At 42.0% G+C, this 27,663-nt stretch overlaps 1 protein-coding gene across 1 annotated transcript in view; it reads left to right on the top strand.

Annotated features, from left to right (window-relative positions):
* Positions 1-1,881: 1,881 nt before the first annotated feature.
* The window catches only part of SMCHD1 (structural maintenance of chromosomes flexible hinge domain containing 1), a 100,728-nt gene continuing 74,946 nt past the window's right edge, over positions 1,882-27,663 (top strand). The window contains exons 1-12 of the mRNA XM_075270624.1: positions 1,882-2,163; positions 9,142-9,217; positions 12,538-12,699; positions 14,879-14,961; positions 15,362-15,492; positions 17,207-17,321; positions 18,769-18,888; positions 22,989-23,152; positions 23,266-23,353; positions 23,641-23,851; positions 24,101-24,227; positions 25,172-25,355. Coding sequence (XP_075126725.1) covers positions 1,999-2,163; positions 9,142-9,217; positions 12,538-12,699; positions 14,879-14,961; positions 15,362-15,492; positions 17,207-17,321; positions 18,769-18,888; positions 22,989-23,152; positions 23,266-23,353; positions 23,641-23,851; positions 24,101-24,227; positions 25,172-25,355 — 1,626 coding nt within the window. The 5' untranslated portion in view covers positions 1,882-1,998. The remainder of the gene's footprint in view (positions 2,164-9,141; positions 9,218-12,537; positions 12,700-14,878; positions 14,962-15,361; positions 15,493-17,206; positions 17,322-18,768; positions 18,889-22,988; positions 23,153-23,265; positions 23,354-23,640; positions 23,852-24,100; positions 24,228-25,171; positions 25,356-27,663) is intronic.

The raw sequence follows: 27,663 nt of genomic DNA, 5'->3' as shown, positions 1-27,663 counted from the left end.
AGGTGTAGTTTCTAAAATGGGGTCACTTTTGAGGGGTTTCCATTGTATTGGTACTTTAGGGGTTCAGCAAATGCGACATGGCACCTGAAAACTATTCCAGCAACATCTGCCCTCCAAAATCCAAATAGCGCTCTTTCCATTCTGAGCCCCACTATGTACCCATACAGCAGATTTTGGCCACATATGGGGTATTGTCGTGTTCAGAAGAAATTGTGTAACAAACTGTGGGGGGCTTTAAATTCTTAAACTATTTACATAATTAAAACTATGGCGCTAAATGGACGATTTATTTGGAAAAAAAGTAATTTTTCATTTTCATGTCCCAATGTTAATAAAATCTGTGAAACACCTGTGAGGCCAAAATACTCACTCTACCCCTAGATAAATTCTATGAGAGGTGTAGTTTCCAAAATGGGGTCACTTTTAGGGGGTTTCCACTGTATTGGTACCTTAGGGGCTCTGCAAATGCGACATGGGACCTGAAAAATATTCCAGCAAAATCTGCCCTTCAAAAGCCAAATAGCGCTCTTTCCATTCTGAGCCCCGCCATGTTCCCATACAGCAGATTATGGCCACATATGGGGCATTTCTGTGTTCAGGAGAAATTGTGTAACAAACTTTAAGGAGCTTTTTCTCCTTTATCCTCTTGTGAAAATTAAAAATTTGGGGCTAAATTGACAGTTTATTGGAAAAAAAGTAATTTTTCATTTTCATGGCCCAATGTTAATAAAATCTGTGAAACAACTGTCGGGTCAAAATGCTCACTCTACCCTTTGATATATTCTGTGGGGGGTTTAGTTTCCCAAATGGGGTCACTTTTAGGGGGTTTCCACTGTATTGGTACTCTAGGGGCTCTGCTAATGCGACATGGCACCTAAAAATAATTCCAGCAAAATCTGCCATCCAAAAGCAAAATAGCGCTCCTTCCATTCTGTAAAAAGACGTTTCCATTGAGTTCTATAGAAAAATACGTCCGTTTTTTTGCGTCCGTTCTTTTATGGACGTATTTTACTATAGAACTCAACGGAAAAGTCTTTTTACGGCTGTAAAAATAAGCACAAAATAAGCACAAAAAACGCCAGACATTACTCCGTGTGAATGGAGCCTTACACTTGTAAGCCTTGTGACGTCCAAAATAAATTAAAAGACAATCAAAAGATGATGCCGATATAAAGCAGAGATATGGGAGATAATATTTATTCATGTATTTGGATGGTATGACTATCTGCCTGAAAAGTAGAGAATTTCACATTTTGAAAATTGCAATTTTTTTTAAATTTGCATCAAATTTCCTAGTTTTTTTTTTTTATAAATAAATACAAAAATATTGATTAGTGTTTACCACTAACATGAAGTATAATGTGTTACGAAAAAAACAATCTCAAAATCACTTGTGTAAGTTAAAGCGTCTCAAAGTTATTGCCATTTAAAGTGGCACATGTCAGTTTTGAAAAAAGAGGCCTGGTCTTTTAACATACTTTTGGGCCTGGTCCTTAACCGGTTAAAATTTATTAATTACATTTTACATATCCCATTCAAAACTACAACTTGTCTCACACTATAACAAACCCTTATACAGCTATGCAAATAGAGACACATAACATGTATAGGTGAATGCTTGGACCAAAATAGGAGCATATGGGAAACAAAAATGGATTTCTTGTGCCCCAATCGCTTCATGTTCGTGCGTGAGGGAAGATGAAAGCAGTGATGTGATTGGTCAGTCGGCTCTCTCCACAGTACAGTCGTACATGAGGCAGATGTGGAGATTTCCCGCCGCTCTTCAGCTCCCCTCAGCACGACACTAGCTGCCCTCAGGCGCGTACACATCACCACACTTCTCTGTCACACTCGGAAATTCTTGCAGACGGATGTGACGTCACGGGCCCATGTTTGAACCTAGTGCCCGGGGATTGTACAAGAAAGAGGACTTCTGTAATTCTACCGTGCGACAGTCGGTGACCGAGCCATTGGTGACCTTATATTACATTCAGAGAGATGGCCGCGGTGCAGGTCAGCCTTGAGGGGCAGCACAATGGCGAAGGCACCAGTCACCCTCTGTCTGCCATCCTATATGACCGCCGCTTCCAGCAGTCTTCCTGTGAGGAGAAGAGTCTGCAGGTTCGAGGGGGATATCAGGAGTTTCGTGCCGACATCTGTGAGGTGTGTACCGGGGTCTTTGTTCTCAGGGGGTGAGGGGAGACATTTCCACAGAAGAAGGCAGGTAGTCGTCCTGGCACTGTATATAGGACTATATAGCTGTCATCCCTTTGTATGTGCCGTGTACATGGCAGTGTTTATATACAGGAGCACGTGCCATGTCCTGGGGATAGAGTATGGTGCCCACAAAATGCCACTTGTTATGGCAATAATGATGGCATTCTGCAGGCAAGTCACTGACATATAATACATTTCATGTTTAATAAATATTCCTTGTATTAAATATAGAGAGAGACCTCTCACGATTCTCAAGTTAAAATTAACATGCATGATTTTTCATGAAGGAGCTTTTCTGCAATGTGTGACTCTCATTCACTTTGCTTGTACTGTAACATGCAGGGTTTTCGCTCTGCTGCGTTTCTGTAACATGGGGCCTTAGGCAGGGTTCACATCTGCAATGTAGCCTCCCCATTGTGAAATATGAATGAAAATCAGCAGAGCGAAAAGTCCTGCCTGGAGGACTTTTTTTCTCCATTGTCCTCAGTAGTCCAGTGCTAGTGTGAACCTAGCAAAAGACCTTTATTTTTTTTTTTCTGCAGCGTTTTTACTGCAATTTCTCTACCCCTATTAAATATATAAGGAAATCACAATTCTACAGGTAAAATTAACATGCAGTGATTTTCAAAAACAGGTCCTGGTACCGTAGTTCTTCACCGTCAGCCTGACAGTCAGTCAGGAACGCCCTTCTTCACAGCAGCGCCTATAGCGCTGTACTGTGAGAGCGGCGTGGAATGCCTTCCTCCTGATAGTGCTCGTCCATAGATGAGTACTGTCAGGAGTGGAGGTAAATGATGGTGCAGTAAAAACTGGAGTCCAGCGCATCCTTGTTGAATAAGGGAGCGTTCACACTACCGTCATTGTCCGACAGCTAGTGTCTGCTGCTAATGTCCGTTCAATATCTTGCACGGACATTAGCAGCGGACACTAGCTGTGTCCGTGACATTTTTCATTCATTTAAATGGCGATCGGGTGCGTTGTTTTACACTCCGTGCCTGTCCTTAAGTGCCCGTTCCTAAAGATGTCCGACTTTTCAAGCGGACAGCAAAACCCAACGTAGGTTTTTTCTGTCCGCTTGAAAAGTCAGACATCTTTAGGAACAGACAGTTAAGGACAAGCACGGAGTGTAAAACAACGCACCCGATCGCCATTTAAATGAATGAAAAATGTCACGGACACAGCTAGTGTCCGCTCCTAATGTCCATGCAAGATTTTGAACGGACATTAGCAGCGGACACTACCTGTCGGACACCGACGGTAGTGTGAACGCCCCCTAAAAACGTTTCTTCCTTTATTGGTTTGCAAAAAACTCTAAAATGTAGCAATCGCAGACACAGGATGGTATAGTGTAGTGTGGTTTGGATCTACCACACTATGCTATACCATCCTGTGTCTGTGATTGCTACATTTTAGAGTTTTTTGCAAACCAATAATGGAAGAAGCGTTTTTATTCAACAAGGATGCGCTGGACTCCAGTTTTAACCGCACCATCATTTGCATCTATACGTTCCTTGGCGGTGGAATGACAAGTCCGTGTGCTTAGTCCTTCAGTTGGGAGACAAACGTCTGGGTCAGTAATTTAATCATAATCTACTGAACTTTTTGATTTCCATATAATCTTAAATTGCATTTTGGACTGTTTCTGGTAGCTGTGATTTTCCCTTTTTCCCTACTACAGGCTATAGGCGCTGCTGTGAAGAAGGGCGTTTCTGACTTGACTGTCAGGAACGCCCTTCTGACAGTGTAGAGCTCCAGTACCGGCACTGGGGGCACAGATCGTGAAAACCGACAGTGCGCTGAATTCAGCGCACTGTTGGCTTTCCAGCAATATATGAAACCGCTTGTGCTCCAACTCATGAAAGGTCCTCTTTAAGCTCTTCACACAATTTCTTTGTCTAAGAGTAGCCGAACACGACCGTGTTTCATCCGTGAAACTCGATCCGTGTGTTAGCCAGATTTACTGGCTTGAACTTCATGCTGGGAGTCGGACTCCAATATACTGTCCTGTACCAATCAGAGTACAGTATGTTCCTGGGAGGCAGGAACTCCTAGTGTCATAGATAACTATACTGTTAGGAGTTCCACTCCCAACATGAATTTCAAGCCGGTCAATCTGGTTAACACACAGATTGAGTTTCACAGATGAAACTTGGTTCTGTGCTGCTACCCTAAGTGTAATTCGTTTTGGTGCCTGATATCCTGTATAGAGTCTGTACTGTCAGGCATGAACAGACAAGGGGTGCAATTCTGAGCTCTAACACTGGCTACCTCTGATTGGAGCTCTGAATCACACCTCTGCCTTACCCTTGGTTCACATCTCCATTTGGTAATCCGGTCGGGGAGTCCACAGGCCTGAGACTACACATAGTACAGAGCCTAAATAGCATATGCAGTAGCAGGTGTCATAATTAACAGCATTAATTGCTCAGGAATGGTGGGGACTAGAGAAAAAAAAAACTCCAATTATGTTTGGATGAGTGGAGCGGCACTTATTAACAGACACTAATAACTCGAGTTTGTGGAGGTGATGAAAGGTTCTCTTTAAATTAAATCCCATTCACTTTGCTGGTACTATAAAACGCTGCACTTCTACAGTTTGGGGCATTAGAGTTTATCTTTTTAAGATACACTTATGTTGAAATTACAGTGATCTCCATGTCAGCACACAGTGTCAGGCAGCCACGTTCTGGTTCCACCTTAGTACAGCTGCATCATGTAAACCCAGTCCAAGGAGATAGATGGAAGTAATGCAGTGTGATAGTCACCATGAAGTTGCTGGCAACTAATCCCGTGCGAAGTATGGTAGCAGCATGTGGATGGGTTTAGGCTTGGACTACACAGCGACCTTGTAACGCCTATCACGCAACCACAGTTCCCTAGATTGCCCTGCAAATCTCTCACTGATGTTGGGGAATTGTCACATTGCAACTTCTAGGATTTTTTTTTTTTTTTTTGAGTTTTTTTGTGCCTGTTGCTGCACCCTAGAGGTTCCAATGTGACTAGGTCATAGGATAACCTGCCAACTTTAGTTTTTTTTCTGCACGATGGAAATTGCAACCAAAGTTGCCATGGACCATTTCTCATCCACATGCTGCAACTAAAATCCGTAGTGTAAAGCGATCTGCACTTTAGGCTTCAAACCTACAGCTTGCCAATTTTTTACTGATCTTTGCTGGTTTGCTGCAAAACCCCCCAAAACCCCCAATTTTAGTTGTTTTTTGCACTCTTAGCTTTTCCCGGATGGAAATTCATCAGTGGGTTTGACTTTCGTAGCCTCACTACATACACTAGAGATTTCGTGATTTCAGACGCTTGTTGTCTAAACAGTCTTTTCAAGGTTAGTCTGTGAGGCTGTCTGCTTATCTAATGTATTTTGTTGCCACTTTTCTATACAATTCTGTACATAGAAAGTCTGCAGCAAATTACAGTGCCAACCATGTAAATGTGATTTTAGCAAATCTCATCTACATGCTGCAGAATGGAATATTGCAGTAACATTCAGAAAAGTTGCAGGTCGTATAAGCCATGTGTAAACGGATCTAGCATAGGCTCGTGTATTTACACACTACCCAGACATTACCACTCTGCTATTGAGAGTTTCTAACAGTTCTAGCCTCCTACTTTATTCCTGGTTTCTTAAACAGGACCTTTCATGTCTTTGGGAAAGTGCGGTTTTATATACCACTAGAAAGCGGACAGGGCGCTGAATACAACACACTGTTGGTTTTCCTGGTATCTGCCCTGGTGGAGGAGATATATCGGTGCTGTTAGTCTCAGCACCGATCTCTCCCCACTGTCAGAAGGGCGTTCCTCATAGCTCAGCGTCATTCCTGGGCTGCAAGGAACGGCCCTCCTGATAGTACTGTAACGCAACTTTTTACTGTCAGAGGAGCTTTTTTTTTTTTTTTTACTGCCCGTTGAAGACACTGAGCTGTGAGGAACGACCCCCCCCCCCCCCCCAACTTCCCAGTACAAGTCTATGTAAGAGTACAGTCCGGGTGGGGCATTACTCACAGACCACAGATGATGCTGAGCTATGGGGAATGTCCTGACAGTGGGGTGAGATTGGTACCAAAGCTAACGGCACCTATATTTCCTCCGCTGGGAGATATACCAGGAAAACCGACTGACGAACTCTCTGCTTTCTAGCGGTGTATTACACCGCATGTGCCCGATGGCTTGAAAGGTCCTCTTTAAACCTAAAGCTCACATCGGCATTGCAGAAACCACCAAAATCAGTGGAGAGAGAAGTCCTGCACGAAGGACTTTTCTCTCCGCCAATTTCAGTATGAAAACGATGGGACTCCATTATATTCAATGGGGCCCTTTGGTGTCCGCGTTAGGGGGAGTTCATGCGATGTAACGTACAGCGTGATGTGGCACGTATACGGCGTGTGAGAGTTTGTGCGCCGTAAAAGCTCCCATTGATTTCAGTGGGAGTTAGGATCGTATACGCCGCGTTATTTTGCGGCCGCAAAATCACAGCCGCAAAATAACGCGGCGTATACGATCCTAGCTCCCATTGAAATCTATGGGAGCTTTTACGACGCGCAAACTCTCACACGCCGTATACGTGCCACATCACGCTGCACGTTACATCGTGTGAACTCCCCCTTAAAACACTGTTTTACCTGCCTGGCTCTCTGTTGCTTGGGTCACTCAACGGAATGAGCACAAATGTGAACCCAACATCAGATCCCACTTTGCAGAAACAGAAAAAAAACACTGCATTTTACAGTATCAGTAAAGTGAATAAGATTTCATTAATATCATTCACATATTGCAAAAAAAAAAGAAAGAGAGAAAAAAAGAACTGCGGAAAAGCTGCATTTCAAAAAACTAAAAAGATTTTTAGTTGCATTTTGCATATGGGACCTCAGCCTGAAAAGGACCTGTTACCTCTCCTGACGTGCCTGTTTTATTTACTTGCATCTCCCATTAAATACCATTTCTGGAGCATCTTTTTTCATTGTTTTGTGCAGTTCTTCTACAATATGCTAGAAAATTTATGAACATGTTACCGTCTTGGTGTTACCTTTACCGTTGTCAAGAGGGTTTGCTTCAAAGTCTGGCACTGATTGAACACTGTATGGGTAGTGACGCACTGCCGACTGTTGAGTTACATTTCTAGTAAGAATAATAGCAGCAGTGTTAGGCTAAAGCCCCACATTGCGGAAACACAGATTTTTTTGTTGCAGATTTTGCTGTGGTTTTTAGAGCCAAAGTCAGGAGTGGATTGAGCAGAAGGGAGAAGTATAAGAGCGCCCTATATATTTCCCATTCCTTTTGTAGCCATTCTTGACTTTGGCTCAAAAAAACGCAACAAAATCTGCAACAAAAAAGCTGCATTTCTGCAATATGGGACCTCAGCCTTAAAGGTGTTGTCCTGGCTTTTTTATGGCCTATACTTAAGATACCCATTCACTATATAGCTAAACAACAAATTGAGTTTTTTTGCTTCCAGACCCATTTTGTTTACAGGATAGGCGCCAGAAAGTGTCTGATAGCGCTGGGTGTTAAATAAATAAACTCGGACAACCGCTTTAAGGTTAATGCAACAGTTATGTAATGTCTGTTGCTCTTATCTGTTATAGGATGAGAGCAACAGATGTTAAGTAACAGATGTAGACGGAGCCCCCTCCTTTGGGTGTTGATCTGTATTCACTCTAGTTTTTAAAAACAATTCGCATAATAATAGCTTTCTTGCTTCATGTTGTTTACTTTTCAGATGGAAGAAAATGTCTTGCTTGCACAAACAAAAGTAAACAAACGTAACAAAAGACAGCATTCATCACATTGTTTGCTTTAGAGTCTATTGTAATGGATACAGACAGTAGGAGGTTCAGTCAGTGTCAGTTACTCTTCCATTAATGCCCATTGCTATCATCCTATGATGGATTACTGCAATGGATATTAATAATTGTAGTGTGAAGATATTCTTTCATTGGTTTTAGAACTTGCTTGACTTTAAAGGGGTTGTCCCATCTCAAGGACCCTATCTATCCTGGTTGCTTATGTAAATTGAAGCCTTTTTCTAAATATATTGCTTTAGAAATTCTGCTTTGTTTGCCTGGTATGTGAATTAATTTCTCTAATTGTTTACACGGTGTTGGTATAACCATGGACCTGGGAGATAGGACAAGTGATGTCACTTACTCAGTGCAGGACAATCCCTTCAGATAATTGCACTTTGCTGATAAAGCCAAGTCCGTTACCTGTCTATACAAACACACAGATAACACTGAGTCCATTGTATACAAGAATCTGCAGATTATCTGACCTGCAGAAGTGTTGTTTGTCCCATTCAGCAGGGGGGAGGGAGAGAAATACTGGAAGTGAAAAGCAGACACTGAATACAGCCTGGCTGAAAGGCTGAGGTGGGAGAACCCCTTTAAGCAACATGTGCAAATAAAAGATGCATTTCTGAAAGTAATCTGATTGTTCTGTAGGGTATGTTCACACAGAGCTTTTTGCAGGCTGATTTTGAGGTAGAATCCACCTCAAAAACGCTTCCTATTCATTTCATTGGCTGTTTGTTTGTTTTTTTTTTGTTTTGTTTTTTTTACTAGAAGAAAAAAAATCTACTTGACCTATCTTAGGCAGAGTCCGCCTTCAAAAATCCATTGAAATCAATGGGAGGTGGGAAAAAAGAGTGAAGTGGTTTTTGATGCAATAACCTCATCAATAACTGCTAGTGTTTTTTGTTTGTTTTAAGTGAAGTTTACAGGTCCACACAGTGTACTGGAGCAAAAAAAAAAAAAATAACACAACAAAGAAAACTTACCAAAAACCGCATTATGTAAAAAATAAAATCCTAATTTTCATCAATTTTTTTTTCAGGTTGCAAAAATCTCCATGTGAACATACCCTTAGAGCTTCATTGGTGTAGTAAGAATTAATTTATTTTTTTTTTTTCATTACTAGGTCTTTGGCATCAGAGCAAGTGAAAAGTTTCTTATCTCAACAACAAATAGAATAGAACTGAAAGAAACAAATTTTCGTAAGTATTCAGTTTCCAATTTGAAGCATTGTCTCTAATAAATCAGAACGCCTCTTACCCTTTGATCACAGTCGTGAAAAAAAAAAAAGGAGATTATTTTCAGGGTTTGTTGTATTTTTCTTTTCAGGAATAGCCAAGTTAATTATAAAAAAAATTGCTTCCTCTACCCTGTACTTTATGCTAAACAGAGAGTAGTAGCAATGCTATACTGTTTCCATAATTGGGGTTTTGTGAAAGTTGTGCAGCACAGCCCACTCCCACCATGTCTGGCTGAGAGAATATGTTCCCGACATGCGCCGTAATAGTACGGCGCGTGTCGGGTCTGTAACTATGGCGACCGCCCGGGAGCCGGGCGGCCGTCATAGCCGCCGGGTGTCTACTGCTTTAAGCAGTAGACAACCGGCTCCCATGCCTCCGATCGGTCCCCGGACCGATCGGAGGCATTAACCCCTCCGGCGCTGCTGTTAAAGGCGCCGGAGGCGCCATTTTCCCGGCGGCGCATGGGCGCCGCCATTTTGGCAGGGATCGCCGGCTCCTGGAGCATGCTCCAGGGCCGACCCCCCGTTGCCATGACAGCCGGGAGCCTTGTTAAAGGCTCCCAGCCGGTCTGCAAATCCTCTCTTTTGCAGGCTGGTGTATACAGCCTGCAAAAGAGATGATGATTTTTTGCAATGCATTGCAATGCATTAGCATTGTAATGCATTGCATTAGTGATCAGACCCCCTGGGGTTCAACACCCCTAGGGGGTCTAATAAATGCAAAAAAAAAATATAAAAAAAAAATATAAAAAAATATAAAAAGTATTAAAAGTTCAAATCACCCCCCTTTCCCTAGAACAAATATAAAAGTAGTTAAAAACTGTGAAACATATACATGTTAGGTATCCCCGCGTCCGAAATCGCCCGCTCTACAAATCTATAAAAATATTTTTCCTGTTCGGTAAACGCCGTAGCAGGAAAAATAGTCAAAAGTGCCAAACCGCCGTTTTTTCACTGTTTTAATTCTGATAAAAATTTGAATAAAAAGTGATCAAAGCAATAACATTTCCCGAAAATGGTAGAACTAAAAAGTACACCCGGCCCCGCAAAAAAAGACGCCCTATGCATCCCCGTACACCTATGTATAAAAAAGTTACGGCCGTCGGAATATGGCGACTTTTAGAAAAAAAAAATTTTAACACCGTTTTGGAATTTTTTTTAGGGGTCAAAATGTAAATAAAACCATATAAATTTGGTATCCCTGGAACCGTACCGAAACACAGAATATAGGGGACAGGTCATTTTGGCTGCACAGTGAACGCCGTAAAACCAAAGCCCGTAAGAAAGTCGCAGAAATGCATTTTTTCTTCAAATCCACCCCATTCTGAATTTTTTTCCTGCTTCCCAGTACATTATATAGAATAATTAATGGTGGCATCATGAAGAAAAAATTGTCCCGCAAAAATTAAGACCTCATATGACTCTGGGAGCGGAGAAATAAAAAAGTTATGGGGTTTAGAAGGAGGGGAGTCAAAAACGAAAAACGAAAATCAAAAAATGCCATCGGCGGGAAGGGGTTAAAGGAGTTTTCTGGTAAAACAAACCAAATCAAAACGAAAGTGAGTAACTTGCTGGTGTAGTCCAACCGCTGAATCTCACCACCTTTAATGAGAACTGGCATGCTCTGCTGGGCAGCAGCAGACACTGCTCCGATTAATTTCAATGGAAGCGTTGGACTGGCAGCACTCGACTGTCTCCAGCAGTTCACTTCAAATGAATGGAGCAGCACATGATGCTCATCCTGTCACTCTGTACAAAACCAGGGTGATCGGTGGGAATCCCAGTGATCTGACCTCCACTGATCAGCAATAAGATCTAGAATTAAGGCAGAATATTACAAGTCTGGGTTGTAAGAGTTTAAGCTTTGTCATTGGTTTAACTTCTTATAGAGGCTGTCCAGGCAATTTTATTTTATTTTTAAATAGACCAAGTGAGTTGTAAGGAAAAAAAAAATCATACTCTCCTTTCCCCGGTGCTTCAGAGTCCTCCCAGGGCAGCCTGGTCCTTTCGCTGGCCTATCTTCTCAAAGTAAAACTAGATGCTAGATGGCTGTGACATCCTGGATCCCTTCTGCTTAAGCCGCTGATTGGCCTCAGTGGTTATGCGATCAGCAGCCTCAAGAAGAGACCTCGGAATGTCACTGGTAGTAACGTCACATGCCCTTCACTGAGGTGGCCTTCCGCTGGAGCACCAGCAAAAAGTGAATAAGATTTATTTATTTTTTTACTGCTCTCAGCCTACTTAGCTTATAAAATTTTGCCTGAACAACCCCTTACATGCGCAAAAAATAAAATTGGCTTGGTCTTCAGTTTTTCCTCCCCACCTTCCAAGAACCATAATCACAAATATGGGACAAATTGTATTTTGTAATGACACCATTCAATATCCTGTACAATGTACTGCGGCTCTCCAGCTCTCCTTACATCTGCCCCGTACCCTCTCCCTGCTACCGAGACTGGAAGGAAAGACACTGGGGCTCAATCCAGGCCCTGACAAGGGACGTGCCAATGCCGACCATAGGAATGGGGAGCTACGGCAAGCCAGGTGGACAAAATTTCCTGCAGCATCCGGCGACTAGTAGCGTTCGTTGCTCAGGATTTACGTTGAGGCCTATTAAGGGGAGAGGGTACGGGGCAGATGTAAGGAGAGCTGTGGGGGCCAGCACTGGGAGGAGGAGTATGTGGGGGGGGGGGGTTATCGATGTACTGGCTACTGGGCACAAGCATTGGGCCAGCAGTCCTCGGATGTAATTGTGATTCCCGCTGCTGAACTGAATTGCTCACCGCTGCTGTCCCAATGCTGATGCTGAACTGCGCTGCTGCTGGCCCGATAACAGAATAGTACCGTTTCTTCTTTTCACCTGTACTATTCATTTATGAAAAGATGTTTACAACTAGAGATGTGCTTGAATATGAAAAATAGTATTTGAGAGTTAAGTAATTTGACTGTAAGGGATTGGTCATACAGAGGAAGTTTTCCTAGCTTAAAATTCAACTTCAGAAATTTGAAGCAAAATTTTCTGCTTGTCCAAATTCCACACCTACCAGCGTTACATTCAGCGCCAATTTACTCTCTTTGAACATACCCTAACTGAGGTAGGGTATGTTTACATCATGTTGAACGTTGATCTAAAATTTCACCTCTTTTCCTACACTTGATGTATTTACATTTTTTTTTCCAATTTTCAATACCCATTTAGTAATGTATGTATATTTTAGAAATGTACTTCAAAATTCTCGTCTACTGACATTTTTTTTTCTTTTAATATTTGTGTCTTCTCAGATGATATCATTAAAAATGACATTGTGTTGTACATTCTTAACACCATTGATCAGCACCTACATTCATCAACTCAAGAGAGAATCGAATTTGTACCTCATTATGATACACTGGTGAAAAGTGGAATGTATGAGTACTATGCTAGTGAAGGACAAAATCCACTGCGTAAGTTTATTTTTACATCTGATTTTTTGGAAATTATTATTATTATTATTTTTTTAAATGGTCTAGTTTAACATTGGTATGTGTTTAATAGAAAATCCTTTTAAAGGGTTACTGTCAGGTGTTAAATCCACATTGTTTGACCATAGCATGAAGTATTAACCTTTCTTACGATGGCCCTCACTAAGTTATAAGATTATAAAGCCTTAATTCGGCATATTCAAATATACCTTAAATAGTAGCATAGGATGGGGAGCAGCTCTATTTACCGTGTTTCCCAGAAAATAAGTAATCCCCTGAAAGTAAGACATAGCAGGGGTTGTTGAATTGCCTAATATAAGGAACCCCCCGAAATTAAGATATAGTAGTTTTCATTTGTAGGGGCCTAACTACCGGGGTAGCAGCGGTAGCGGCTGCCACCGGGCCCGGGACATTAAGGGCCCGGCAACAGCCGCTACCGCTGCGATTTTTTTTTTTTTTTTTAATACGCCGTTACCAGCTGGAGTTACTCCAGACAGTAACAGGCCCTATTTACTTACGGATCCTGGCAGTGGCCAGAATTGGTAAGTGTCGCCACGAGCCTCACAAACACTATTATACTCGAGGGTCTTTTCAGACCCCCGAGTATAATGATCGGAGGCCCAGGAGAGGTAAGAGAACATAAAAAACATTGTTACTTACCTTTACGGGCTCCAGACAGGCTTTGGGCCTAGTTGTGTGACGTCCCTGATATCACATGACCTGAGCCTGCGTCCCGAGTCATGTGACGTCCCGGACGTCATTGAAAATGGCCGACACCACTGAGGACTGCAGCGGAGCCCAGGATAAGTAAGTAACAGTGTTTTTTATTTTGGTATCTCCCCCTGGATCTCCGATTATTGTACTCTGGTGTCTGAAAGGACCCCAGAGTATAATAATTGTTCATGGGTGTCCACAGTGGGGCATAGTACTGTGTGTAGGGACCATTGTGGGTCATAATACTGTGTGAAGGGGCCACTGTGGGATATAATGTATATATTTTTTTCTTTGTTCATCAATAAATGTGAATTCTTCTTCATTGAAAAAAAAAAAAAAAAGACATCCCCTGAAAATAAAATGTAGCACATCTTTGGGATCATGGGATCAAAAATTAATATAAGACACTATATTATTTTCAGGGAAACAGGGTATGCACGCCGCCAGGATGGGGCCACCCCCTGACCCGGCGATCACGTGATCCGCCGGGCTCAGTGTCTTGCAAGAGCTGCTGGGTCCTACAGGATCCAGATCAGTTCTGTAAGTCTAAAGAACAGCGTACAGGAGTCTGTATTCCTCCTGCAACTGGGGCTAAATGTACCAACCCCAGTTGCAGGGGAAATCAGCCTCCCTAACAAAGAAAAAAGTGATCAGATGTCCCCAAAGGTCTCTTATGACCTTAAAATTAATAAAGTTTTTTTTTTTTAAATGAAATAAAATAAGTAAAATAATACGCCAATAAAATGCCATTATTAAAGGTTATAGCCCCGACAACACCATACAAAATAAAAATTACCATAATGGAGAGGAAAAACTATTTTCTAAGGTTTTTCAGTAGCACTTTGTGTTATTTAAAAAAAAAAAAAAGAGAAAACCAGACACAATTTCCTTTCTATTTTGTTTATATTTTCCCGGATGTAAAAAAAAAATAATTAAAATTCATTTGAAAATAAAAACAACATAAAAATAAAGCCCTATGTATCCCCGAAAAAATATGCAAAAATTAGTTGAATGAGATGTATGAGAAAAACGTCACAGCCCTTTAAACTGCACATACAAAATAAACCTAAAATGTCTCTGGTCCTGGACCACAAATTGGCCCGGTACTGAAGTGGTTAAAATCAGTACACCTCGTTCTCCTCCTCTTCGCTGCTTTCATCAGCAGCTTGTCTCATTGGCACAAGTGAAATCACGCGCATATGCTGTATGCTCGGCCACTTTGACTTTGGGCCGAGTGTAGAGCGCATGCTCTGTGCACCATCTTTGGTATCTTCTTACATGAGTGTTCTTCCTCTTTTGTCCCTTGCGTTTCCTGAGCTTTTGCAAAGGACTTATAAAGGACTAAAATATGACAAATAGACACAATTCCTAATGTAAATATAATCTATCTATGTTGGTGTAGTGTATATTTACTATTTTATATGGCTGACATTTGTTTTATTTACAGCATTTGCCTTTGCTGAATTAATAGACAACTCTCTTTCGGCAACAGCACAAAATTCTGGCGTTCGAAATATACAGATAAGACTGGTAAGAAGCTTTATGGCTGTTTTGTGGCTCTTGTAAGACTGTTTTCACATGTTGCAGATTGTGTACAGATTTTTGTTCAGAAAATCTGCCATGTACATAGAAGCAACTTAAGTTAATCAGGTTTTCTTACTTAAATTTACACAATGCCGCTTTTTCTATGCAGAAATTGACATATGTTGCGTATGTTAATATCTTCAACATGTCACTTCTTTTTGTGAATTTTCACTGTGGATGTCATGTATTTCAATGACAGGAGATGATTGCACATACACATTGGCTGAGGATTTGTCGCTGATTTTGTTTCAGAAAATCCACATCAAACACTCTTATGTGTACATAAGAAAATTGTTGTAGTATAGTTTCTTTGTTATAATTTTGTTATGTATCTTTTGTTGCAAAGCTTTTTGATGAATCACAAGGAAAACCAGCTATTGCAGTTATAGATAATGGAAAAGGAATGAGCTCAGTCCAGCTTAAAAATTGGGCAGTATACCGTTTGTCAAAATTTAGAAGAGGATCTGAAGGATACAGGTTAGTTTCAAAAATATAACTCTGTCGTTATCACTTTGGTTCAGTAGAACTGCAAAATGTTTGCGTATTGAGGTGTTAGAGACACTAGTGATTTTTTTTTTTTTTTGGCTCATTGTCTTGTCTCAAAAACCATTCCTCTCAATGTAATAGTTTTTTCACAGTGTCTTTCCTTATCCTGTTTTTCACTTTCCCCAGTAAATCACATTATCACAATAGGACCATGCTATTGAGAACTACCATGCAACCTCAGATTTGTCCTGCCAGCCCTCCTTCTTCTACCCTAGCTCTGTTTCCCTGCTCCTATTCTACCTTTCACATAACAGCCCCCACTTTCACGGTCAGGTCACCATGCATCCATTATCTTCCTTAGTATTAGCAGCAAAAGTTAGACCACCTTTACAAAGCCCTTCCACTTTAGTATTAGCTCTGCAGTGTTTTGCAAAAATGGGACGTGGGCATGGGTGCTGCATTAGCAAGTTTTGAATCTACTTCAATAATTAAAGGGGTTGGCCACTTTCCGACAAATATTGGCAAACAAAAGTACAATAAAAAGATATACAATTTTCCAATATACTTTCTGTATTAATTACTCACGGTTTTCTAGATTTTGGCTTGCTGTCATTTGCTGTTACTTCTAGAGGATAAAACTCTGACCATGGTCATGTGATTTACGGTCCATGGTCATGTGATGAGTACACAGGTGCCGCTCGTTATAGTCACAGCACAGTAATCAGACATCTGCCTGGTAATCAGCTGTACACCTGTGTGCTCATCATATGACCATTGACCGTAAATCACATGGTCAGAGTTTTATCCTCTAGAAATAACAGAATGAATGACAGCAATCCGAAATCTAGAAAACCGTGAAGATTTACCGTATATACTCGAGTATAAGCCGAATTTTTCAGCACAGTTTTTTTTCTGAAAAAGTCCCCCTCGGCTTATACTCGAGTCAAGCAAAAAATAATAATTAGAATTTGTGTGTGTGGGAGGGGGGGGGGTGGTCTATGACCAGCTGCAATAGTAATGTATGAATATATAGAATCTCCCATAAAATAGTGAAAAAAAGAAGCTATAAAAAATAAAATAAATGTTCTAAATCCCTCCTTTCCCTAGAATACATATAAAAGTAGAGAATTACTGTGAAACACATACACATTAGGTATCCCTGTGTCTGAAAGTGCTCGGTCTACTGAATATAGGGTATCTGCAGTGCTCCTGTTCTGTCAGGAAAGGGTTAATAGGAGCACTGCAAATACCCTATATTCAGCCTGGCTGAGTTCCAAATGAGGGGAAAAAAAACAGTCCTCAAGCTCAGGGAAGGGGCAGACAAACAACCAAAACACCCCCTCCCCTTTCCCAGCACCCAGCAACTACTGCACCCAAAAACGCCGACCATTTAAATTTTTGAAATTTTCCAGTAGCTGCTGCATTTCCCCTCTAGGCTTATACTCGAGTCAATAAGTTTTCCCAGTTTTTTGTGGTAAAATTAGAGGCCTCGGCTTATATTCGGGTCGGCTTATACTCGAGTATATACGGGTAATACAGAAAGTATATTGGAAAATTGTATATCTTTTTATTGTACATTTGTTTGTCAATATTGGTCTGAAAATGGCCAAAACCCTTTAACTTTCAAAGCTTTGAGGGAAAAAAAAAATATTACTGTCATGTGAAACCAGGCATAAGAATGTGACATTTATTTCTCTATTATTAGCAATGAACCAGGCTATGTTCGTCCTCCTTCAGTTGCACGCAGCCTAAATAGCGATATCTCTTACTTTGGTGTTGGAGGAAAGCAGGCGGTTTTCTTTATTGGTCATTCTACTCGTGTAAGTACATTTTATTACATAACCATGGTTTTAACATAAGTACACAGCATTGCCTGTGGTTGGCACATACATTAACATGCCTCTGAATTTTTATAGTCAAAAATGTCCTTTTGACATATGTTTGACTAGTTATGCAGTTGAGGTACCGAAGTCTTATTTTAGGGAATCTCTTTTGACTACATTTTTCAGTATATTTTACTTATTGTGATGTTAACCTACTGTGTGCACTTTTGGTTACTTCTTTGAAAGCTTCATTGTTCTTAGTATGGACAGGGCTGGCACTCAGGGTAACCTATGAAGAGACCGCGTCACTCACATGAGAAACCAGCCCCTTTAAAACACCTGATCGGCAGGGCATTTGAGAGTCAGACCCCCACCAATCTAAAATTGGTGGCCTATGTTTATGCGTACCTCTAATTCAACTTTGCATAGATGAATAGTACAGGTGAATATAAGAAACTTTAACTTACCTTACTAAATAATAGTTATCTTCTCCACTGTTAAGGTTGAGTTACATTCTACATATTAGTGTATGAAAAGAGGAGTGCAAGGAGGAGACTGCAAATAATTGATGCTGCTACACTCTGCTACTCTGGGGTTTTAACACTTCTAGACTTTTAGATAAGAAGCTACCAGTACCAGGCACCTGGAAACAGACTGTAATAACTGCTGCTGGTGCTATTCTGTGAGTGAGGTAGTGTGACTTTGATGCTGCAATATTTCCCAAATAAGATTGAGAATGAGGAGATAAATCTTTTAACCGTTCTCTGTGTGAGGCTAGATACCGGCTGATCTCTGTTTAAACAAACAGTCTGAAGATATGGAGGAAAGTAGCTTAATAAAGCTAGGTTCACATCTGCATTGCAGTCTCAGTCTGAAATAGCAGAGAGAAAAGTCCTGCACAGAGGAGTCCGTGGGTACCAACCTTTTTAGTGGACGGGCTCTTCGTCATTCAAGTCCCCAGGTGGTGCCAAACGACAGAGGCCAATGCTAGTGTGAACCTAGCGTAAGTGGAGGTCTAAACAGGTCTCTTTAATAAGTTATACTACAAATTTTCTTATATTCACATGTACTATTCATTTATGGAAATTTTTTATAGCTGTACGTACACTTTAGCTACAGTTTACTGTATATTTGGTAGCTTCACTGTAAATCTCTATTCATATCTGCGTCGTAGTTTCCTTTTATAGCAGAAGAGAAGCCACAGTGTCAGATACAAAATGCTCTCCAACAGCACTTGATGGAGGATACGAACTTATGGGGTCCATCAGGTTTTGCTGGAAAGAAAATGGCTTTTCTTATTAAATGTGACGGAATCTGTGCTGGGGGGCTTGCAGATATCTAAAGTGTGCTATTCTCTCTCCGATTAGGATTGTATGAACTTTTGTTTATTTATTTTTTTTGTACTTGTTTTATTGTAATTACAAAAATGACTGTTTCTTTCAAGATTATTACAAAGACATCAGGGTCCCAAGATATCCATGAATTTTTACTTTCCAAGGATGATTTTGAGAAGAAAGAGAAGAATAAGGAAGATATTTATACTGGGTATATAAGAAACAGAAAGGTGGGTATATTGCAAAATTCACTGCCTGTTTTGTTTGTATGCTGAATGGTTGTCTTTAAAGGAATTGTATCAAGATTACAGCATTAACAGCCTATACTTTTTAGATCAGTGAAGATACAACTCATAGCACTCCCCCCCCCCCCCCCCCGATCATCTGTTTGAAGGATTTGCAGTGTTCCTGTACACTGTATGCTTAGTTTAGACTGTCCTGAGCATTGCAGCTTTGCTCTATTCACTTGAAAGGAACAAAGGTGTAATGATATCTCTAGAAATAATGCAGTTTGTCATTGATGACATATGAAAGCTGAGACTCTTTCATTTGACGCCAGGACAAAGCTATTGTTCTAAGTTTTATGATTCACAATACCTGGTTTTCATCTCCCTTCAGCAATTTCTGTGAGAAGAAGTAAGAGGGTATTGTGACAGGACCAGGGGCAAAGTGGTAGAAGGAGTATACATCTCTCCCAGGTTCCTGTCATATACAATCTAGATGCAGCTGAGAAAACTGTGTTCTCTGCTGGAGGGTTTTACCAAAACCCTGGTAAAAAGGTCTGGCTGCTGGAGTAGGGAGACTCTCCAGGTTTTGGGATGTGTGGGGTTAACTCCTTGCATTCTGAAATATGGGTATAAACCAAGTATATGGCTTTCCCTGCTCCTGGGAAACTATTTGTGAGTAATACTGCTATATATTGTGTCCAGATAGCTGTGCAGTAGACCCAGCTCTCTTTAGTTAGGATACCCGTTGTTGAAAGTAGAAGCCGGACGGCTAGGATTTTATTTTTGTATTGCTTCTGTTTTGTTTTGCCTGAGAAATTGTAATAAAACTTGTTGCGGCCAGTTGCACCACACTTGCTGGAGTAGAGGAGACTGTGACCTCTGTGCTAATCCCGTTACATTATGTACTGGCAATATAAAAACTTGGTAAAGAATAAAAAAATAAAAAAAGGGAAGAAAGTGGATTTTAGCTAGGATTGCAAAAGTACTGTATTTTGCGGACTATAAGGCGCACTGGACTATAAGGCGCATTACCCATGAGCGCCTTATAGTCCTGTCTAGGTTCATATATAAGGTGCACCGGACTATTGAAATGAATGGAAGCGCTCGGCACGCGAGGAGTTAAGTGGCGGCCGCCGGCAAAGTTTGCGTGCCGCTTCCATACATTGCAATGGGAGCGTGCTATTCGAATAGTATTCGCTCATCTCTAACTTCAATTGTAATTGCGAGTTCTGGGCACGGTAATCTTGACTTTCGTGGCTCTCCCTTTGTCTCCGCTCCTTCCGAGCCCTTGCAATTGGTTTTTCTGGGACACTGAGATTAGTCTGTGTCCAGCTCGTGCGCCTGTTTCTCCTGCCGACCCTAGTTTGCCGAGAGCTTCTTTGTTGGCTCTCTGTTCCAGGACTCCCTCAGAGGAATTCCTCCCACCTCCCTTTTCGTAGGTTATTCCCTTATGCCGGCAAGCATTCTTCGGTTCTTTGACAGTTTAGGGCCCGCAGTTCATAGCAGGGCCCTACTCCAGATCTACCTCTGGAACTGGGGGCTGTCTTTTTAGCCCTCTCATTGGACCTCTCTCCCCCAAGGGCGTCCGGTCAGTGTCCAGACCGGCATCTTCTCCACGGTCACCTACTTGAACCTTTAGCTCCAGGATGCCATACAACCTTCTAGACACCTCCTGCACACCTTCACTTCTGCCTTCGAGTCCTGGGCACGGTAATCTTGACTTTCGGGGCTCTCCCTTTGTCTCCGCTCCTTTCGAGCCCTTGCAATTGGTTTTTCTGGGCCACTGAGATTAGTCTGTGTCCAGCTCGTGTGCCAATTTCTCCTGCTGACCCTGGTTTGCCGAGAGCCCTGTCTCATTGGACCTCTCTCCCCCAAGGGCGTCTGGTCAGTGTCCAGACCGGCGTCTTCTCCACGGTCACCTACTTGAACCTTTAGAACCAGGATGCCATACGACCTTCTAGACGCCTCCTGCTCTCTTCAGGGGGTAGAGCGTTTCATTTCGGCTATTTCAGCGGTCCACGTTCCAGGTGTCGAAAATTGGGTGGCAGATGCCCTAAGCCAAGGAAAACTTGACCCGGTTGAGTGATTGTTTCATCAGTGGGTCATTTTAGAGTTATGCTCACAGCAGAAGCATGCCACACATCTCTCTTCATCTACGGCCTGAGTCAAAGGTTGCCCTTCTTCGGCCAGGCCCCTGTGCCCCTCAGCCCACCACTGCCCCTGCTCTTGTGGTTCCTGGTCTGACTTCTGTCTTCTGTGTCTGTTCCCTCCTCGTCTTCCTCGGTTTCATGAAGCTCAGGATCAAGATTAATGCGCCATCCTGTTTCTTTGGATTGGCCCACCAGGCCTGGTACGCAGATATCATGTTCTTTCCATTAGGCGCCCCTTGGTCTCTTCCTCAGCAGGTTGACCTTTTATCTCAAGAACTGCTGTTCGACTCCACCTTGCCTCAGCTGCGTTTCTTAGCGTGGCTGTTTAAGCTAAGGTTCTGAAATGCCATGAGCTTTCAGAAACCTGCTGTCCAGACCATGCACTGGGCCATAAACCACAGTTAGCTAAGGTCTACCATTGCACATCAAAGTCTTAAGCCTGCTGGTGTAGGAGTACCGATTGTCATCCGCTCTCCTTTTCTCTTCCCAGGATCCTGTTTTTTCTCCAGTCCATTCTGCACCACTGTCTTGGTCTTTCTTCTCTTGATGGACAGGTCACTACTCTCTCTGTTCCTTCCTGAGGACACTGGCCTTCCAGCCTCAGGTGATGATTTTCCTTCAAGGAGTGGCATGCTGTGCCCTCTCATCCACCCACTATCCACCTGTGGATCCGTGGGAACTTGACCTCGTCCTTCTGGCCCCCCCCCTTGCAGCCTCTGCAGGATATTCCCCTTTGCCTTCTGCCCTGGAAGGTCACTTTGCTGGTGGCCATTACCTCCATCCGCAGTGGCTCCAAACTGGCTGTACTTTCTGGCATCCTCCCTTTCTGGTTGTACAAAGTGACAAGCTTGTCTTTTGTTCACCTTCGTCCTTTCTGCCAGGTGATTTCCTCCATTCACATCTACTAGAGCATAGCTTGCTATCTTCCTGCCTAGTGCCCAGGCATCTATGTGAGCTTTCTCTTCCCTGCCTAGATAGCCAAATTGGGTCTACTTGTCTATCTCTGACCCTCTTCATTGTTTGGACGCTCTGTTTGTTGTCCCTGAGGGCTCTCGCTGTGTCTGCCTCCTTCTAGGGCTTCCATCTCCCCATGGCTCTCTTCTGAGATTGGGGAGGCCTATCTGTTACGGGAAGGACTCTGCCCTTCCATGTGTTGGCTTTCTCCTCGAGTCCTGTCAGAACCTCCTGGGATGTTCGGCAACAGGTTTCTACCGTACAAGTCTTCATGGCTGCCACCTGAGCCTCTATTCACACTTTCTCTAAAGCTTTTCCAGGTCAGTTCTGTAGCCTCTGCTATGCAGGTTGGGCCGTAAGGTTCTGCAAGTGGCTGTGCGCTGAGTTGTTTGCATGGCCATGTATTTCCCTCCCTCAGGGACTGCTTTTGGACATCCCATGGTGCTGTGTCCCCCAGTGAAATAAGCCAGAAAATGGGACTTTTATACTCAACGTAAAATCTTTTTCTTGTTGTATTCACTGGGGTACACAGATCCCACCCTTGTCTTTTTCCTGCCCGAGCTGTTTTGATTCCTTTTCGGGTGCAGGACATGTTGGTGGTTGTTCGTTTTGTCCTTTTTTGGGGAGGCTTTTTGGTGTCTTTCTCCTACTGCTGCAGTACAAACTGACTAGCTCAGAGTCTGTGAGAATGGTATAGCCCGAAAGTGGAGCTGACCGCTTTTATTTTCTTAGTGTCAACCTCCTAGTGACCAGGTTTATACACCCATGGTGCTATGTCCCCCAAAGAATACAAAATAAAAAGAATTTTACGGTGAGTACAAAAATCCCATTATTACAAAGTTCAGTTTGTATCTCTCTATCATATACTGTTTTCAGGACTGTATATTTCACCTTTACCCTGATTTTCGGTGAGGTTTTTCTACAGCTTTACACAGTTTATATTTTTGTAAATCTGTATTTACTTCATCTAATAAGACTGATCCTCATTTAATTTTGTAGCCTGCAGATTTTTCACATGTTCCAGAAGAGGATAAGAACTTGCGAAACCTCATCATGGAGGAGAAGGATAAAAAAAGCTTCACTGCAGTTATTGTAACTGGTGTTCAGCCAGACCATATACAATATTTAAAAAATTTCCGTCATCTGTGGGTCACACAACTAGCGTGAGTAGGACATTGCCAGTCGTCTTAGGTTTTAGGACTTTTTGATATTTTTTTTGTGTTGAAGTTATTGGTTTCTTCTATGTAAAAGCATATGTATTTTTTTTCTTCCCTAGACATATCTACCATTACTATGTGCATGGGCCAAAGGGACACGTATTGGATAAACCAAGAACCTCACCTTTCAGCAGTATTGACATAGAGGTAATTTAATCATCATAGGCTCACTATATGTAAAGTGTATTTTGTAGAGATTTGTTGTGCTGTGAATTCAGTTTGAAGATTTTTTTCGTTACAATATTACAAGTTGGGAGAAGCATGTCTAATTTACTTACTGTTCAGAATAGTTATTTGCAGTTTATTTAGGGTATCTTTACATCTTCATCCATTTTTCTTTTATAACTTGTGGTACACTTTAAATTTTATGTAAAGCAAAATGTTTGCCACTGTTTTTAAACAATTTGTACTTGTCATGTTTAACATCCTCACAGGTTTACATATTTGAAAAAGGAAAGGCACCTAAAATTCTCAATCTTAGAGAGAACAATGATGATATGCAGACTTTGTATATTAATTCTGCCTCCGATAGCTTTGAGTTTAAAGCTCTTGTTGAAAGAGAAGGAGTAGTTGAAGGGATCATACGCTACCATCCATTTCTTTACGATAATGAAACTTACCCAGATGACCCATACTTTACATCAAGTAAGTGAATAAGGTTTTAGTTTGAGAATTGAATTAGAGAAGTTTCTGAAATTGCAATTTGCTATGCTAATCAGTCCTGTAAGTTAATTTAATTTTGACCACATAATAATACATTACATAGAATTTTTTTGTGTTTTTACATTTAAATGTAGTCTTAAATGTATATATGTTGTATGTGTTTAATGACTTTAAAATTATTTATGAAAATTATTTAAGTATGTTATCTGAATTTATTTCACAATATTTTAGGAGAAAGTGACGATATTGATGACCTTGACGATGATTGCATCATTGTGGATAAAGAAGCTAGAGGGAAGAGACCAATCTTTGAATGTTTTTGGAATGGAAGGCTGATCCCTTATACTACAATCCATGAGTAAGTCTTGTCATTAATTTGGGATAACCTGATGGCTAAAGTGGAAACATTTTAATCCCTGCTTACTCTGGTTTGCCTACTAGCACTACAGCAAATGAGACTACCACCTCTCCAGCACTTTCAAACTGCCACCATAGTGAGAGAGAGATGCAGTAACACTATAAAAATAATACCTTTTTATGTTTCAGAGCAAAGTGGATGCTGAGTAAATTTAACTTTTATCCATTGTGCTAATTAGCGACTTGGAGCACTGGGCACATTCCTACAGGTCCTCAAGCACTGCTTTAGTTGATGAATCCATGCCCCTTTTCTTTCTTTGCAGGGGAAGTTGATTAGCTAGCTCTGACTTCATCCCTTTGGCAAAATCGTGCACTTGTGCAGTATATTCTTAAAGTCCTCTGCTTCTATCGGCTCTGCACCCAGGAAAGTGCAGCCCTTCTTGCACCTAGAAAAAGAGGCTTTGCTGATCTTGCAAGATCTTATAGAGGGGATGTGACATGGTAGTGGGAGAATCAACTCTCACTGTGCAAGGAGTGGGACCCAACTGTCTAAATTGAATATTTGATAAAAATGTTATTTTCTCGGTGTCCAAAGCACACTCGAACATAGAAATTATCTATGTTACGGCATCTATGTCACTGTGGGATTCATCTCTTTACATTTTATTTCAAGTTAAGGGGCAGTCCCCGTCTGGTAATGGAAGATTATGAAAAGTCATATGACTAGATTCTATCAGAACAAAAAAAGAATTACTAGGAATACTAGCTGAAGAGTTGTATTCTTTGCTAGCTCCTTTGTCCTGTAGATAATGAGAGAAAAATATAGGTTAGCTTTCTTTAAAATAAAGAAAGCCTAAAACTTAATTTTTTGGGAACCTGTAGTCCATTTGTTTTCATATGTAGTCCATTCACTTTTTTAACATCCCCAATTATGTTTCTTTTTAGATTTGACTGGTGTTCAGTACCAAAAAAGAGAGGGATTGTGCCTTCTGAGTGTTATAACCGGATCTCTGGAGTTTTATTTACAAATGACAAGTTTGAGGTCAGCACAAATAAATTGACTTTCTTGGATTTGGGATTAAAGCTGCAAGACAAAAACACAATTTTTACAAGAGTAACAAATGGACAGGTAAGTCGGGACTGCATTATTTCTTTCTTACTGCATCATTCCTGATTTAAAGACCCAGTGTAGCCAGGACCCCCTCCCAGTGTTTAAGAGACTGGGGAACAGAAACTGGCCATGAATATTCCCTCTGAATTAGATGCCTGCGCACTTGCATATTCATTGTTTACGCCCTCTATTTGCAACCACCCATGGGTGCTGTGCTCTGGTAAGAGTGCCTCGCCGGTTTCCCAGTCCCCATTACCATATTGGTGACTGAAATGCTGTTAACCCCACTCTCATGTGTGAGGGCACCCGAAGACAGCGGATCTGGTAAAAGTACCTGAATTAGTCTCATCTGAACGAGGTCCGCCTCTTCCCTGGATTCCTGTTACCCCTGTCACTGGTTCAGGGAGGTGCCTTTCAATCTTGTGGATGCATGAATTCTGTGGGAGGGCATTTTCTTCATCTCAGAAACCATTTTCTGTGTTCCTCTTTTCCTGAGCTTGATCTGTGCTCACACCCTACAAGCTCCTGTAGATTCTCTCTGTTTTTCCAGCCTTTTTTTTTTTTTTTTTTTTCCTGACACAGCACCTTGGAATCTCTATGTGCAGCTTTTATCTCTGGTGGTCTCCCTGAGTTGCCACTTTCTGCCATGTTCTCTCGCGAGCAGCCAATCTGCGCCGTGGTCCCCCTGGTGCTATCACATTTTATATGTACGCCCGCTGTAATAAAAAGTCTTTAAAATCATCTTACAGGTTATTGTCTTCCTCTAAGTATTCCCCGGATAGGGCCACAGCTCACGGCTCCACTCCGACAGGTGGAACCTTGTCTCCCCCTGGCTGGTCCGTTTCTCCTGGGGACACCTCTGACTCAGAGCCTCAGCTAGGCACATCCATATCAGCTGCTAACCAAGAGCTCATCCCTACATATCTCAGAGGACCCGGATCGTATTTCTCAAGAGGACATCTCCTTCTGCCACAGTTGCTGCCCTCCACTGGTCTTCTCCAACCAAGGGGAATTTGACCATATCTTAAAAGGAGAATGGCTTCACCTGAACTATCTCCTGCCTTCCCCTAGGAAGTCACATTTTTCCTTTCTCAGACCAGTGTATTTCCAAGTGGTCAGAACCTCCCGCGGTGGACCATACGATAGCTAGGTTATCCCATGCTACCATTCTGCTTTTGCCAGACTCTGCCTTCTTCAGTTATCCTTCGGATTAGAGGGTGGACTCTCTTTCCAAGGTGTTCTTCAAAGCAGCTGGGTCTTCCATGTGGCCTTCCTTTGCTGTATCTTGGATCAGCAAAGCCCACACTATCTGGGCAAAACAGCTCCAGAAGAGCCTCTCCCCTGGAGTTCCCCTCCAGAGCAACAAGCTGCTCATCTCCCAAATCCTGAGTGCGTCAAGTACTTGTGAAATGCCTCTATGGAAGCAGCTCGCCGTTCCTCCAAGGCATTAGCCAATGCACTGCCAATCCGCCCTTCTTTTTGGATCTGTTCGTGGAATGCAGAATCTGTCTCCAATAAGGCGGTTGTGGCCATTCCTTCCTCTTGGGACAAACAGGGCTGGCTTTTTGGCGAGGACCTAGGGAAGTTCATCTCTGAAACTACCAGAGGAAAAAGCTCTCCTCCCTCAGAGGCTTTTTAAAGGGATTCTACCATTAAACTACCTTTTTTTCTAATGAACACGTCGGAATAGCCTTAAGAAAGGCTATTCGTCTCCTACCTTTAGACGTGGTCTCCACCGTGCCGTTCCGTAGAAATATCGGTTTTAACTGGTATGCAAATGATCTCTCCGCAGCAATGAGGGCGGGCCCCAGCGCTGAAACGCTGATGAGCGCATCCCCATTGCTGCCCGAGAGCTCTTTCCTGCGCCGCCTCCTTCTTCTGCAGCAACTCCACCTCTTCTGGCTTCTCTTGCTCTTGTAGTTCTATACAAGAGCATAGAGAGGCCACCCCAAAATGGGTGCCGGCCAGCTCCTGTATTGAACTGCAAGAGCGGCTACCCCAAAATGGCCGCCGGCTGGCTCCTGTATTAAACTGCAAGAGCGGTTATCCAAAAATGGCCGCCAGCCATTCCTGTGAAAGTAAATCTGGCAACAATCTATACTAATCTAGTTAATTATACAAAATTAATATTTGTAAAATTGAATTAGTAACAATTATTCATTTTATTTTGAAGCCAGAGTTGCTAACTTTTTCATATTCCACCTAAATTAGGTTTCAGCTCCGACTCCACAGTCCTGGCTCAAGACATTCTTTCTTTTTGAACGGGAATACAGGGTGCTTCTAGCAGATTCTCTTGCTATCTCAAGTTTTGCATGAAAAATCTTGG

Source organism: Leptodactylus fuscus, chromosome 4 (assembly GCF_031893055.1).
Source record: "Leptodactylus fuscus isolate aLepFus1 chromosome 4, aLepFus1.hap2, whole genome shotgun sequence".
Lineage (NCBI taxonomy): Eukaryota > Metazoa > Chordata > Amphibia > Anura > Leptodactylidae > Leptodactylus > Leptodactylus fuscus.
This window is presented reverse-complemented; position numbering and strand designations above follow the sequence as displayed.